At 38.8% G+C, this 15,179-nt stretch overlaps 1 protein-coding gene across 2 annotated transcripts in view; it reads left to right on the top strand.

Annotated features, from left to right (window-relative positions):
• CTNNA2 (catenin alpha 2) overlaps positions 1 to 15,179 on the top strand; it is a 1,396,423-nt gene that overhangs the window by 1,264,416 nt on the left and 116,828 nt on the right. For both annotated transcript variants that reach the window (XM_072126314.1, XM_072126313.1), the window contains exons 12-14: positions 4,734 to 4,934; positions 9,999 to 10,150; positions 11,398 to 11,511. In XM_072126314.1, coding sequence (XP_071982415.1) covers positions 4,734 to 4,934; positions 9,999 to 10,150; positions 11,398 to 11,511 — 467 coding nt within the window. The remainder of the gene's footprint in view (positions 1 to 4,733; positions 4,935 to 9,998; positions 10,151 to 11,397; positions 11,512 to 15,179) is intronic.

The following is a 15,179-nucleotide window of genomic DNA, read 5'->3' as shown; positions in this document are numbered from 1 at the left end:
TTTGTTGACCTAGAAGTATACCCAATCATATTTCCAGTAGTTAAAGGTAAAAGTGGGAGATATATATGAAAAATCACTTTGTAAACTTATATGCAATCTCCTGATGTAAGTCATTCAGACTAAGTGACTCATACATATAAACTGTTACCTGTATTGCCATGCCTTGTTGTTCCTTAATGGGAGGTCTACGTACTATGATTTTCTGCTGTAGGGAACATTGAGAGAAAGCTCTGTTACGTTATTGGGCACTTAAAGTCAAGTGACCAAGATGATATCATCTAAGGTCCTGTTACATTTGAAATGTCTAACCCTGTGTATGTATCTGATCACATGAAATCACAGCAGGCATCCATGGAAGATGGGGATAAGTAGTAGTCCGTGGCCGTTGGGTTCAGAGTAGAAGTCCGTGGCATTCTGTGATTTTATGTGATCAGATACGTACATGGGGTAGACATTTCAAATGTAACAGGACCTTAGATTATGTCATATAACTATAAATGCCCAATGATGTAACAGAGTTCTCTCAGTGTTCCATATAGCAGAATATCATAGCACTTAGACCTATCAATCAGGAAAAAGGAGGTAGGGCAAAACAAGTAAAATTTAATATGCAGGACTCACTTAGTGTGATTGGCTCAAATCAGATGAGTTACATATAAATTTACAATTTAACATTTTTAACATTGCATCCATGGAAAGGAAACATTTAAGGAATAGGGCAATGCTCTTTAGTTTTTAATGAAGTCTTTATTTTGGGTAAGCTAATTTACATGACCGGTTCTCTTCTCTGACATGTGATGTATTAGTACATCGCATGCCGGCTGCGGGTGTATGGGGAGGGCTCTCTCTATATGAGGTAGGTGTTTTCTGTAAATTGATATAAGTGCTAACAATTTTTTTTAGTTTTATGTGAATAAGCCAGGCACATACAACTTTTTCTTAAAAAAAAAAAAGCCATGTACAGGCGGTCCCCTAGTTAAGGATACCCGACTTATAGATGACTTCTAGCTTCAGGCGGAGCTTTCTGCCCAATGTGACCTCTTGTGAAGATCTCTGGATGTTTTATTTTAGTCCCAGGCTGCAATTGTCAGCTGTAAGGTTTTTGTAATGACATTTAATTGCTAATCCTTGTTCCCATTACAGCAAAAAATTTTGAAAATCCAATCTCTGGGACAAAAAAAAAAAAATTTGCCTGGAGCTAGAATGATAAACTTTACAGTTCCGACTTACATATAAATTCAACTTAAGAACAAACCTAAAGAGCCTATCTTGTATGTAACCCTGGGACTGCCTGTATTGAAACCAATGTTAACCTCAATATATTTTTCAAGATGGATTGACAATGAAATAAGAGATGAGTGAGCATACTCGTCCGGCTTGTTGCTCGAACACAGTGAACACCGTGAACACAGGATCATTTAAGGATCATTAAGGATCATTTAAGTGAAGAACACAGTGAAGAACACAGTGAACACGGTGAAGAACACATTGCAGATGTTTCTGTACATCTGCTAACTTATCAAAAGACACGGGTGCCGAACGATGTTCTTCACTATAGTATGTGAAGAACAATATGTGTGAAGAATCTTCACACATATTGTTCTTCACAAACTATTGTGAAGAACGCCTTTCTGCACTAATGTCTTCTGATAAGTTAGCAGATGTATGGAAACATCTGCAATGTGTTCTTCAGTGAAGAGCACATTGCAGATGTTTCCGTACATCTGCTAACTTATCAGAAGACATGAGTACAGAAAGGTGTTCTTCACAATAGTATGTGAAGAACAATATGTGTGAAGAACACATTGCAGATGTTTAACACGGGTCATTCTCCTTTTTGAAGTTCCACGAATATTCTATTGATTAAAAAAAACGAAGAAACAGGACTGACTTCCTTATTTCTCAATAAAATGACACATTTTATTGGTCCCCTTGAAAAATGCTCGAGTCTCCCATTGACTTCAATGGGGTTCATTATTTGAAATGAGCACTCAAGCATCGGAAAAAGTTCGACTCGAGTAACGAGCACTCAAGCATTTTAGTGTTCGCTCATCTCTATATGTAATGCATGAATAGTTCTCTTGACTCTCTTGAATTTTTGTTTGTAGAAGAAATAAGCCATTGATATTCTGGAAGCGGCTCATACCATACTACCCAGTGCATGGCGTTCTAAGGATTTATTTCTAGGAGGTAGTCTGGAGGGATGAGTGTAGGCCAATGTTTATATATTGGGTACGCCCAACCAAAGACGTCAAGGTCAAGCAGAAAGTCTCCATTTCCTTCATCCAATAGTGAAAAAAACATAGTAATTTCCATTTCATATTCCTCCAGATAAACTCTGTCGGGTTCCGCATTGAGAAAAGTCGAATAATGGTTTATTTACTCTGAAATGGGGATATCTTTCTAATTACACTGTCTCCTCATACTTTATGGCAAGAGAACCGTCAGCAATGTAACTTGGACCGGACTCAAATGAAGTATGGTGTTGAGTTATAGTGTGTCCTAATGTTTGAGTGGGAGATATTGAACCATAATTAACTTTGTCTACAAACATTTATTAAGATCTATAACTCAATCTCTTCTGCATTTTCTTTATATTGCACATTACGGCGTACATTCGCTGAAATTATTTGAGTTGTCATTCGTTATGTTATGATAAAGCAGATGCATGCTGACTTATACGCTTCAATTACCTTCTCCGGCTCGCTATCTGTCCAGCATTTAGCAAAAGCGCTGAAAAGCAATTGGCTAAACAGCTGAAAGACACTGGTCTCCTGCCATCTTGTTACTCTCATTTAGCAGAAAAGTCATTTCACATCCAATTTTAGAGAAACCAAGGAAAGTGAGTCTGGTCATTTTATTAGCCGTGTCCTACGAAGTCGGATCAATAGTCGCTTTTCAGCCAAAAGATGTTTCCATATGGACCACTTGCCATTTTTAATAATTTTCATGTATACCTTTTTTTTAACTATTGATCAGAGACAGACCAACCCAAATTTATCAAATTTGTAGGCATAAGCAAATTGGACAAAGCAAAATCATATTATCAACTGTTCTTTAGTTGTTACAGACCGAAACAAAAAAGTTATGTTGTCTTTATAGAAAATAAAGAAAAACTACTCATTTGTTTTTTTAAATACTGCAAGTTCCATATGAATAGATAGCTACATTGATATGATCTTAGATAGATAGATATAAATATAGCTCAAATAGAGCAGCACGGTGGCTCCGTGGTTAGCACTACAGCCTTGCAGCGCTGGGGTCCTGGGTTCAAGTCCCAATCCAGGTCAACATCTACAAAGAGTTTGTAGGTTCTCTCTGTGTTTGTGTGGGTTTCCTCTGGGTTTTCCGGTTTCCTTCCACACTCCAAAACATACTGGTAGGTTGATTAGATTGTGAGCCCCATTGGGGACAGGGTCTGATTTGGCAAGCTCTGTGCGCTATATAAATAAAGAAAATTATTATTATTATTACTTATCTGTAGATAGTTGCATAAAACTCCCCAAAACATAATGGGGCTCATTTACTATGGGTCCGCGGAGTGCATTTTCGTCGGGTTTCCCGGCAATTTCCGTTTTGTGCCTCATCGCACCGGGGATTTTGTTGCACGGGATCGGATTTTGGTGCATCGGCGCCGGCTTGCACGCGACAGAAATTGGGGGGCAGGCCGTCGGACAACGCCCAAGATTTAACATTTAGAATTGTGTCGCAAGCCAAGCACTTACAAGCACCAGGAAGAAGAAGGTGAACTCCGGCGGACCTCGGTGGGGAAGCGACGGATGCAGGAACTCGGGCGCACGATCTTCATGAATCCTCGTCGGATCGTCCGAATCAGGGATCGCCACCGGCCATGTAAGTAAATTTGCCCCAATATCTTGATTCAAAATTTCTATATGAACAAGCCATCTCAATTGTACCCACTTGAACTCTTTAATACCTTGAAGCAAGTCTATCACTTGGATAGTCAGCTTTTTAACCAAAGTCACTTACTGTTCTGGGTTTTCATACTGATATAAGGTCAGATCTTAATTATCCCTAAAACTGTGTCATTTTGGCAAAGAAAAACCCATCTTTTTAAAATATGCACCCTTGGTGTCCTCATGATCCGTTGTTATGACAGCCAAGAGTCTCTTCAAGACTCCCAGGCTTGTCAAAAATTTCTCACACCCTGGTCTGAAAATTTCAAATCTCCTCCTTCCTATTTTCATCTCCCTAGAACGGAAATAAAAATAAATAAATACACATAATCATGAACATGTTTTTTATCAGTATGTCCCAAAATCCCCGGTGAGCGCACAGCGGGAGCGGGAAGTGATCCTTTACAATGTAACAGTGTCCCTGGTTTGTCATGATGGATTTTGATGTTTCTTAAAAGAAGAAATTTGACTTTTCAAACAGAATAAGGACTTTACTCCAGTGTCCAAAATTGTTCCAAAATTATTAATCTACAGTGTCCAGAAATTGTTTGTTGTAATAAAGCTATGCTAATGTGTCATCATCCAACATGGGTCACTGTGATAGATTTTTACCCATTTATGGTAACCTTGTATTTGGATTTCTGAGGTCCATCCATTTCGTCCTTCCCCATGCCCCTTGGTCATACAAAATGCACCCTTTAAGACTCTTCCGATTCTCAAAAAAACAAATCTTCTAACTATTTTTACCATGTAATAAATGCTTATAATATCTTAAAAACCAAATAAGAGAACTATTGCCTGTATTGATTTTTTCAGAAAACCACATACTGGAGGACGTAAACAAGTGTGTAATTGCTCTACAAGAAGGAGATGTTGACACATTGGATAGAACTGCGGGGGCTATTCGAGGCCGTGCTGCCAGAGTCATTCATATTATTAATTCCGAGATGGAGAACTATGAGGCGGGGGTGTATACAGAGAAGGTTCTGGAAGCTACAAAGTTACTTTCTGAAACTGGTAAGTGGAGCAAGCGTGATATTGAATTTCTTGTCACTTTATTTTTAATTACTTTCCTTTGAACTTTTTTGTTTTCATTTTTTTATTTTATAATGTTTCTTTTTTTGAAGATGACTTTTTTTCTCCATTTGAACCTTAACATTAAGTCAGGCAGGATGGGATGTGATAGGATGTGGCCCATAAATACCATAGGAACAGGCAATGATAGAGTGACACAGTGGGACTTATTTACTAAAGGCCCCACGTCCGCATTTCCGTCGGTTTTCCGATGTTTTCGGGAATTGCGTGGCTAGGACAGGCATTTAGAAGGGGAGTGTGCAGGAGGGCGTGCCATCAGACGATCCGATGAATTCGGACTGAGCGCGGGATTTAACTTTCAATTTGAGTCGCAAGATCAAGCACTTACATATACCTGGAAGAAGACTTTCCTAATATTGCAATGAGCTGCTATCAGCACATGACCACGACAGATATAGAAGTGGAGAGTGACTGTTCACATTCACTGACAGCAAGCAAAAACATTGTACACTTATAGAATGGTTGAATAAAATGCTCATTACTGTATGAGAATTGTATTGTATTGTTCAATTCACATCTCTTCTTAAAGGCTATGTACACTTATGCCAACGTTTATTCTTCTCTGCCCATTGTATTTATAAAAAGTCCAAAATCATTTACAATAAACATAAACAATAAACATAAATAGCACAATGGGGCAGATTTATCAAGCTGTCTGAAAGTCAGAATATTTCTAGTTGCCCATGGCAACCAATCACAGCTCAGCTTTCATTTTACCAGTCCTCATGAATATTTTAAAGGGTAGCTGTGATTGGATACCATGGGCAACAAGAAATATTCTGACTTTCAGACAGCTTGATAAATCTGCCCCAATGTCTTTTCCTTTGTGCAAGGGCTATCCAAATCAGTGATTCCTAACTAAAATCTGTTTGCAATATCTGTGTGTAAGATTTAGACATCGTCATTTTCTCCACTCATGCACCAACCTCAGCTACTAGCTCCTAGCTAGCTCCTTTAAACTCTGCCATGGCCCACTCCCATCTCACAGCAGACAGCTCAGCCTGATACAGCTCCATTCTGCTGCTTCCCTCCCTTGGTTTGGCCATATCTCCTGCCATCTCACAGCAGACAGCTCAGCCTGATACAGCTCCATTCTGCTGCTTCCCTCCCTTGTTTTGGCCATATCTCCTGCCATCTCACAGCAGACAGCTTAGCCTGATACAGCTCCATTCTGCTGCTTCCCTCCATCAGTTTGGCCATATATCCTGCCATCTCACAGCAGACAGCTCAGCCTGATACAGCTCCATTCTGCTGCTTCCCTCCCTCGGTTTGGCCATATCTCCTGCCATCTCACAGCAGATAGCTCAGCCTGATACGGCGCCATTCTGCTGTTTCCCTCCTTCGGTTTGGCCATATATCCTGCCATCTCACAGCAGACAGCTCAACCTGATACAGCTCCAACAGCTATGTGCTACACACCTCTCTCATGGAGCTACAAACAGTCAAGGGTTGATCGAGTAAACCAAAATTGTAAAACATAGAAAATAAGTTCTGATACGGCTCCATTCTGCTGCTTCCCTCCCTCGGTTTGACCATATCTCCTGCCATGTCCCAGCAGACAGCTCAGCCTGATACAACTCCATTCTGCTACTTCCATCCCTTGGGTTGGGCATCTCTCCTGCCATCTAACAGCAGACAGCTCAGTCTGATACAGCTCCATTCTGCTGCTTCCCTCCCTCGGTTTGGCCATCTCTCCTGCCATCTCACAGGAGACAGCTCAGTCTGATAGCACTTTGATCCTTCTGCTTCTTTCCCTCAGTTTGGTCCTCTCTTGTGTCATGTCGTAGCCAACAGCTCAGCTTGATACCAATCAATCCTTTTGCAGTGTGAATGTAGAATGGACAGGGAAGGGAACAGAGCAGCTTCTGCATGTGAGCTAAAGACATAGCAGAAAACATGGCACCAGTGCTAGGGACCACTCCACAGCCAAAACTCTGAATGTAGAAGAAACTGCAATATGGAAATTAATATTTATGACTGTATGATAGAAATGCTTAGTCCCAGAAACTGCTTTATGCATATAATTCCAATATGGAAATATTACCTTATGTGTTTATTGATTTCCTTCGCTCAGAGTTGTTCATAGCCTCTAATTTAGTTTCGCTAAAAAAACCTGTCAAACTAGGCCAATATGTTTTTGATTGTTTTAGTAAAGAATAAATACAAAATTATATTTTAATAGGAGACTTTGATACTTCAGCCACGGAATTACTTAGTGCTAAAGTACCAATAAGCTCCCTTGTTACAAAGAGATAATGGAGTAATCAGGAATGGGGAAAAGTGTCATCTGGGAGGCTCCTGGCCTCGTTTCTATTCCTGACTCACCTTGATTAACCTTTTTCTCCTTATTTTTAACACCTCTTCTATTACTTTGCACCATTCTGTCTCATATTATAATTAAAACTTACCGTAAATGTTCTCTTCATATCCCATAAACATGCAGATGTTCTACATCTCCTCCTCCTCACTTGCTGTGTCTAGCTGCAAGTCAAATATCTAGAGCAGTAACCCAACTGATGGGCTTTACTTTCTTAACCCCACCCCTTCTAGCCAGCTATACATCCCGTATGGAATAATGGTACAGACTTATTTTTTGCTTATCTTTAAATTTTGAGGGTCAGTGTTCTTTTAGATCTGGAATGTTGGATAGCTAGGAGTTATGTGTGGCTTGAAGTCCAAAAATAACTTGGTTTTAAAACTCCCTTGTTTCGAAGAGATAATGGAGCAATCAGGAATGGGGAAAAGTGTCATCTGGGAGGCTCCTGGCCTCATTTCTATTCCTGAATCACCTTGATTAACCTTTTTCTCCTTATTTTTAACACCTCTTCTATTCCTTTGCACCATTCGGTCTCATGTTATAATTAAAACTTACTGTAGATGTTCTATTCATATCCCAGAAACATAGAGATGTTCTCCATCTTCATCTCCTCACTTGCTGTGTCTAGCTGCAAGTCAACTGTCTCGAGCAGAAACCCAACTGATGGACTTTACTTTCTTAACCCCACCCCTTCTAGCCAGCTATACATCCCAGGTGGAATGGTACAGACTTATATTTTACTTATCTTTAAATTTTGAGGTTCAGTGTTCTTTAAAATCTGGAATGTGGGAGAGCTAAGAGTTATGTGTGGCTTGATATCCAAAAATAACTTGGTTTTAAAGCATTTAAATGTTTTTTGCCTTCACTTACCAATATCTATTATGTGAGTATTTCCATTCAATTCCTCATAAACAAGAACAAATATTGTAGATTTTACAGACTTAAGTGCTTGTATGTGAATCTATTGAATCAGCTTTTGGAATACATCTCAGTTATTCGCTTTTGGATCAAACTCTCTGATGTAATATTTTGAAAAGATAAACTTTTGCTCAAATAAAGCTTTACTTTTATTTTTGGCGTATCACAGCTTGTGGAGTTGTGTTGAGATCAAATGAATTGATGTTGATTTTCTTTCAATTCCAGGTATTTTAACACAGTAACACATAAAATAAAGTTACAAGGGCACAAACGCCTAAATGAGAATTGCAGTTGATTGGTCCATTTGATTATTATTATTAATATTATTATTTTGACTGTTATTAGTAGTATTAAAATGGTTTTAGTCAGAATATTTTTAATTTATTTTAGACTAATGTTATTTGGATTCTTTGTTTGATCAATGCTGTTATTTTGATCCTGATTATTATCATTATTCAGATAAGTATACAAGGTTTTCAGGTTTTATTAATTTTTTTTATTGTTATTAAATTATTACTTTTATGATGTTTATTATTATAATTTTTAAATTGATTACGTTTGAACATTTTGGGGGGGGTGGAAGGCCATTAAAGGGGGTTTCCTACAAAACAAATTAGGCCCTATAGTGCCTAACTTGCTGATCGTTAGGGGTTTCAGTGATGGGTCCCCCACAGATCATAAGAACGGAGATTCGAAGGGGTCCATAGAGATGAATGGGGGGGTCCGACCAGACACAAAAGGTTTTTTAATTGATCCATGGACATAAAAAACTAAAAGAATTGTGAATTCTTCCAAAGCGGACCCAAACCAGCATGTACGTGTGCTCAGTTTACAATCCTTGATCCTGGTGGTAGATAGGGTGAAATCTGAGTCCCTTTGAATCAGCACCATGAAAGCTGAAGACCTAAACTTGGTATTGGTAGACACATCTATATAAGGCTAAGCCCAGCAAGGTGAAGTCATGGATTACAAAGATTGCAAAGGGAGCAAATGTGATTCAATCTAGTAACAGAGGTTTTAAGGATATTTTGCCTTACATATTATAAATAATCACACGGTAGATGATGAACCCTGGGCAAGATATTCAAGTCCTTGAAGGTTCACGTTAAATAAGATAAACTATCCAAGACTATGGCAAAAAATCTCCAGCATCTCAAAATTGCTGACTTTACTCTGCTATAAAATTCCTTATTGATGCCCCTCGTAAGCCAACGACTGGAGCACAAGTTCTGGTTACCTCTAACTCTATGCACCGACTTCTAATTCTTACATATGTGGTATCTGAATTACTGAATTATCTAAAATAAAATGAATATTAGGACAGGTAACAAATTAGCTGTGTTCTGAAAGCAGGTTATAAAATAGAAAAACTCAAGCTTTTTGTACCAAAGTGACTTTGTTGAAAAGTTTCTTTTGTGCTAGGAATCTCCCCGGGCGATGTTGTTTAGTGTAAATTCTCTTTGATGTCCTACAGAAAGTGCCCTTATCTCAGAGCTTTATATCATAAAATGTAAGGTTAATCTTTTGTTTATGAGTCGAGCTGAAGTCTTGGAATTCCTCATGGTATCTATCACACCTTACCTCGATTTGTTTTGTTTTTTTCCTTTTCAAAAAATTTCAAAGAAAACCACGACTTATAATAGAGTTTATTGAAGTCATCTAGGGGCCATGAGAGTGACTTGAGGACTCTAACAAATAAATGGTGCGAGATATAATCTATGTCTTTACGACTGTCATATTTTTTTTTAAAGTTATGCCTCGTTTTGCCGAACAAGTAGAAGTTGCCATTGAAGCTCTCAGTACAAATATACCCCAAACTTTTGAGGAGAATGAGTTCATTGATGCCTCTCGACTAGTTTACGATGGTGTAAGGGACATTAGGAAAGCTGTACTCATGATAAGGGTAAGTCTGAACATCTTTCTCGTGGAAATCAAGGTCAAAAACTCATGAGTCTCTATAAATTGAAGTATCATCTACATGTTTAATGTTTTTTAAATAGTTTTTTTACATAATTTTCATAGACTTCAAAATATTTAATCACGGCATAGCACTTCATTGGTAGTTATGTAGAAATTTAACTTGATAGTTAGCTATCAAGTGGTATAGTGGTAGCATACACGGTGGGCACCCCGACACATATTTTGAGGTTGCTGTTTTTTCTGCAGGTATCCTATCATTTGTTTTACTGACTCTACATGCTGTTACCAGTGGTAGTGACCAGTTTTGGGGGCATGTCCAGCTTCAGCCATAGGTTGGGTAGATGCTCAACTGTAGAATGACATAAATGCACTGAAAACTGGTCATCAATGAACCCAGCTCAAGATTGAGTTTGAGAATGCAACTGTCATCAACAATAGTTATATATAGTATAACCTCTTGTAAAATTGTCTTGATCAAGGTGAGAATTTGCTATAAAAATATATTTATATATTTATAATACATTTGGGGACTGGACCATCTGGAGCCCAATTTTAGTGTAGTTTTGGCTTAGGCTTAAAGTGATCCCACTGTGTAACTTATATAACAGTATGAAATACAACTTTATAAATTTCCTTTGGAAATTGCTTATTACTGACTACCCAAGCTGGATACACATATAAATCATTGTAACACAAATGGTATTAAAAACTATAATACAGGCGGTCCCCCACTTACACCCCCCTGTAACACCCGACTTACAGACGACCCCTAGTTAAAGACCAACCCCTCTGCCCACTGTGACCTCTGGTGAAGCTCTTTGGAAGCTTTACTTTAGTCCCAGGCTGCAATGATCAGCTGGAAGGTGTCTAAAATGAAGCTTTATTGATCATCTTTGGCCCAATTATAGCAAAAAATTTTTAAACCCTGATTGTCACTGAGACAAAAAATGTTTTTGTCTGGATCTACAATTCTAAAATATACACTTTCAAATTACATACAAATTTTACTTAAAACAAACTTATGGAACCTATCTTGTATATAACCCGAAGGCTGTACTTGTTTATAGGATGAATACAAGAATAGGCTTGTATTAAGTCTAGTTTTTAATTAGTGCTATTATGTCATCATCTCCTCCATCCTCATAGAAACTGGGTCTCATTAAATTGGTTAATTTATAAATGGTAATAATTCTTTAAGCAAACATTCATATCTCGATTGTATTTCTTTAGACTCCTGAAGAATTGGAAGATGACTCTGACTTTGAACAGGAAGATTATGATGTCAGAAGTCGAACAAGTGTCCAGACAGAGGATGACCAACTCATTGCTGGACAGAGCGCACGGGTAAGTTCTTCACTTATAAAATGATTTCCCCACACAAGCAATTGCTTGTAGATTTCTGCAGGAACTCATCGTAAAAATATGTTTTTTTTTACTCTTTAATGGAAATAACAGCAGTGTTTATTGGAGATCTAATAAGTGGTGGTGGGGGGTGGGGTGGTCCAGCTGTAGCAGAATCCATTGAAAGGCACCTATGAGAGGAGGCAAAAACGTTCAAGTTACAGAAATAAGACTTGTTAAAATGAATTCAAGTGCCTTGAGTTTAGTCAATACTAAGGCTTAGTGAACCTGAGCCTCAATGTTTGGGTCCCTGAACTAGGACTTCAGCTAGAAGTATGGGTTCGGCATTCAAGCTCACCCCTGCCAGTAACAACTACAATTGCTGATGGCACCAATTGCTGGTCTTAACCATTTAGATTCCACCTGCTGCTGCCATTTTTCCTATAAATACTTCCCAATGGGCCAGCACCAATCCCTGGTGTTGCCGGTGGCTGTTCATGTTCGAGTACCCCAACCAAACTTTTGTTCAAAGTTTGAGTAAACCCAAACCTGAACTTGTCCGTTCATTACTTGTATAGCTCCATCTATAACCTAAAATTGCAGAGTTATCACATCTGATGAACACGCTAAAGGAGTCTTCATATATTTATTATTTATGAAATATCCATAGGTAATATCATAAATACATGATACTTACAGGCCCCAGCTCTGAGACCTACATCTACTCTGAGAACAAGTGTCCTTCAACCCCCATCCTGAAGACCGGCTGAACAGAGAGTTTGTCGCGCATGTGCAGCCAGACCCGTTCAGGTTTATAGAAGAGCAGAAAATAGTGTATAGGTTTTCCAATTTTCTTCGATTGACTTAAATGGCAGATAGTAGCAACTCTTGCTCGGATAACTCTCCATTCAGTGTGATTGCAGGAGGAGGGTGAACAGACCCCAATATTTGAGACAGGTGTAGAGATCAGAGGTGGGAACCACAATTATCGTATTTTTCTTCTGATATGTCATAGATACAAAAAATTAGAATACCCCTTGAGGTTAGTCATGTTAAACAGTGTATCTGTAATGGAGGTGGTTAATGATCCCCTAATTTGATGTACAGCCACAAAAAAAAAAAAAAAAATTTAATAATCCATTAAAAAAAAAAAAAAAGATTATTTGTATCTTTTGATTGTGTAAAACCCATCAAACCGCTTAGATTTCTTGTAATTATTTTGATTTAAAACATAAATCTAATGTATCTGTCTAATGAGAAATGAGCGCTGTAAATGGGATAGTAAATTGATGGGATAGTAAACTGACTAAACGCTTTAGTGTTATCGTGATCATCTTGTTAAATTAGATAAATAGGATCCATTGATTAAATAGAGGGAAGGTAAATGAAAATGAATCTGAAAAGTGGAGCCATTAGTCTGGGGAAAGACGAGGACTTCAAGCATTCTCTGTCCTCAGACTTCACAAAGTTTTGTTATCATCTCAATTTCAGTAGTAGGTTTGATTATATTTTTTATTATTTATAATTGCTCTGTTCTGGGGACTCCATGTCCTTTAAGCATTAATATAAAAATTTCTATGAAAATAAGTCAAGCGCATTTTCAGAAGAAAACTATTTTTAATAACTTGAGAGGAAAGAACAATTTGCTTGAAATATTGTGGTTTGTTTAAAATGTACCATTTGTTTTCCTGGAATTGAAATATCGTATATACTTGTTTATAAGCTGAGTTTTTCGGCACAAAAAATGTGCTGAAAAATCTCACAATAAAATCTCGTCAATAAATTGCATACTCACATTCCAGCATCCCCAATGCCCGTCGCGGCTTTCCAATGCTCGTTGCGGGTCTTCTTCTGTCTTCTTTCTGCTGTAACTGCCAGCAGAGAGGCGTCCATGTGATCTGCCGGCAGGCTCATACTATGATGCGGCAGCTGGTGAAGTCATAGAATGCTCATGATGATTGCATGGACGCATGTCTGCCGACTGATACAGCAGAAAGAAGACAGAAGAGGTCCCACGATGAACATCAGGAAGCCACGACGAGCATTGGGGACACCGGAAGGTGAGTTTGGAAGTTTGTTTTTTTATGTGGGCTGGATATATTGTAAAGGAGGCTGGCTGTAGAGTAGAGGGGGCTGTCTGGCTGTAAACTTAAGGGGGCTGTCTCGCTGTATACTACTGGGGGCTGACAGGCTATATACTACTGAGGGCTGGCTTGCTACATACTACTGAGGGCTGGCTATATACTACTGGGAGCAGGCTGGCTATATACTACTGGGGGCTGGCTGGCTATATACTACAAGGGGCTGGCAGGCTATATACTACAGGGGCTGGCAGGCTATATACTACAGGGGGCTGGCTGCCTGTATACTACTGGGGCTGGCAGGCTATATACTACTGGGGGCTGGCTGGCTATATACTTCTTGGGGTTGGCTATATACTACTGAGGGCTGGCTGACTATATATTACTGGGGGCTGGCAGGCTATATATTACAGGTGCTGGCAGGCTATATACTACTGGGGGCTGGCTATATACTACAGGGGCTGGCAGGCTATATACTACAGGGGCTGGCAGGCTATATACTACATGGGACTTGCTGACTATATACTGGGGGGCTGTGACCAATGTATTTCCCACCCTTGGCTTGTACTTGATTCAATTTGTTTTCCCTGTTTTTGATAGTAAAATTAGGGGCCTTGGCTTATACTTGGGTTAACTTATACTCGAGTACATACATTACTAAAAAATATGTTACTCAATACTGCAAAAAGTTAAAAGAAATCTACCATTAAAATCTATCATAAAACCAGGGACACTTACTCATAGATCCAGGCACAGTGACTGTGGTAATCTTCTTATATGTGTTATCCATGGCCTCCTTCCTTCTCAACTTAACTTTTGAAATCATGCTGATGAGCCTGAGGGGCTACCAAAGCCTTTGGCTTTAAAGACTGTTATTTTGTCTCACCCTCCTCCCTGCTCCCTCAGCACTTAATATACAACAGGAAGTGGCTAGGGGGGGACAGCATAACAGCCTGTCACAGTGCATATGTCTGATAGCTCCATTTAAATGGGGGGCTCAGGACCACTGATATCATGCTCAGCAGTGAGGCAGCTCAATTTAAATGTTTTATCTTAGTCCCTTATATTCAATTTATGAGACAGTATTTCATAATAGTACACAAAAAAGAAAATGTGGGAAATAAGTGGCGCTCTAGGGCCCCTGTATAACAGCATTCTGAACAAATAGTCAACTGGCCCTTCTTAGAGTGGATGTAGTAAAGGGTCCAAAACGACAATAATGGATGGTGTTGCACTGTGCTTGTGGTGAACAGATGTGAGATGCAGATGCAAAATAAGGCAAAATTAAGGATGGCGCTCACCATGTATTCTAAATGGTTTCCATATTAAACAGACGTACACACTTATAAGATAAGATAATCCTTTATTAGTCCCACAGTGGGGAAATTCACAGCATTACAGCAGCAGAGAGAGTACAGTACAGACAATGACAGAACAATAATATTACAGATCAATGAAAAAAAAAGAAAAAATATTTAAAAAAAAACAAAAAAAAAGACAAGCAATAATCATCAGTTCGCTATTCAGTCTTTGGATTGAACCTGCAGGGATTGCTAAGGTGGGGGGGGGGGAACACAGGTTATTTACATT

This window comes from Engystomops pustulosus, chromosome 1 (genome assembly GCF_040894005.1).
Source record: "Engystomops pustulosus chromosome 1, aEngPut4.maternal, whole genome shotgun sequence".
NCBI lineage: Eukaryota > Metazoa > Chordata > Amphibia > Anura > Leptodactylidae > Engystomops > Engystomops pustulosus.
This window is presented reverse-complemented; position numbering and strand designations above follow the sequence as displayed.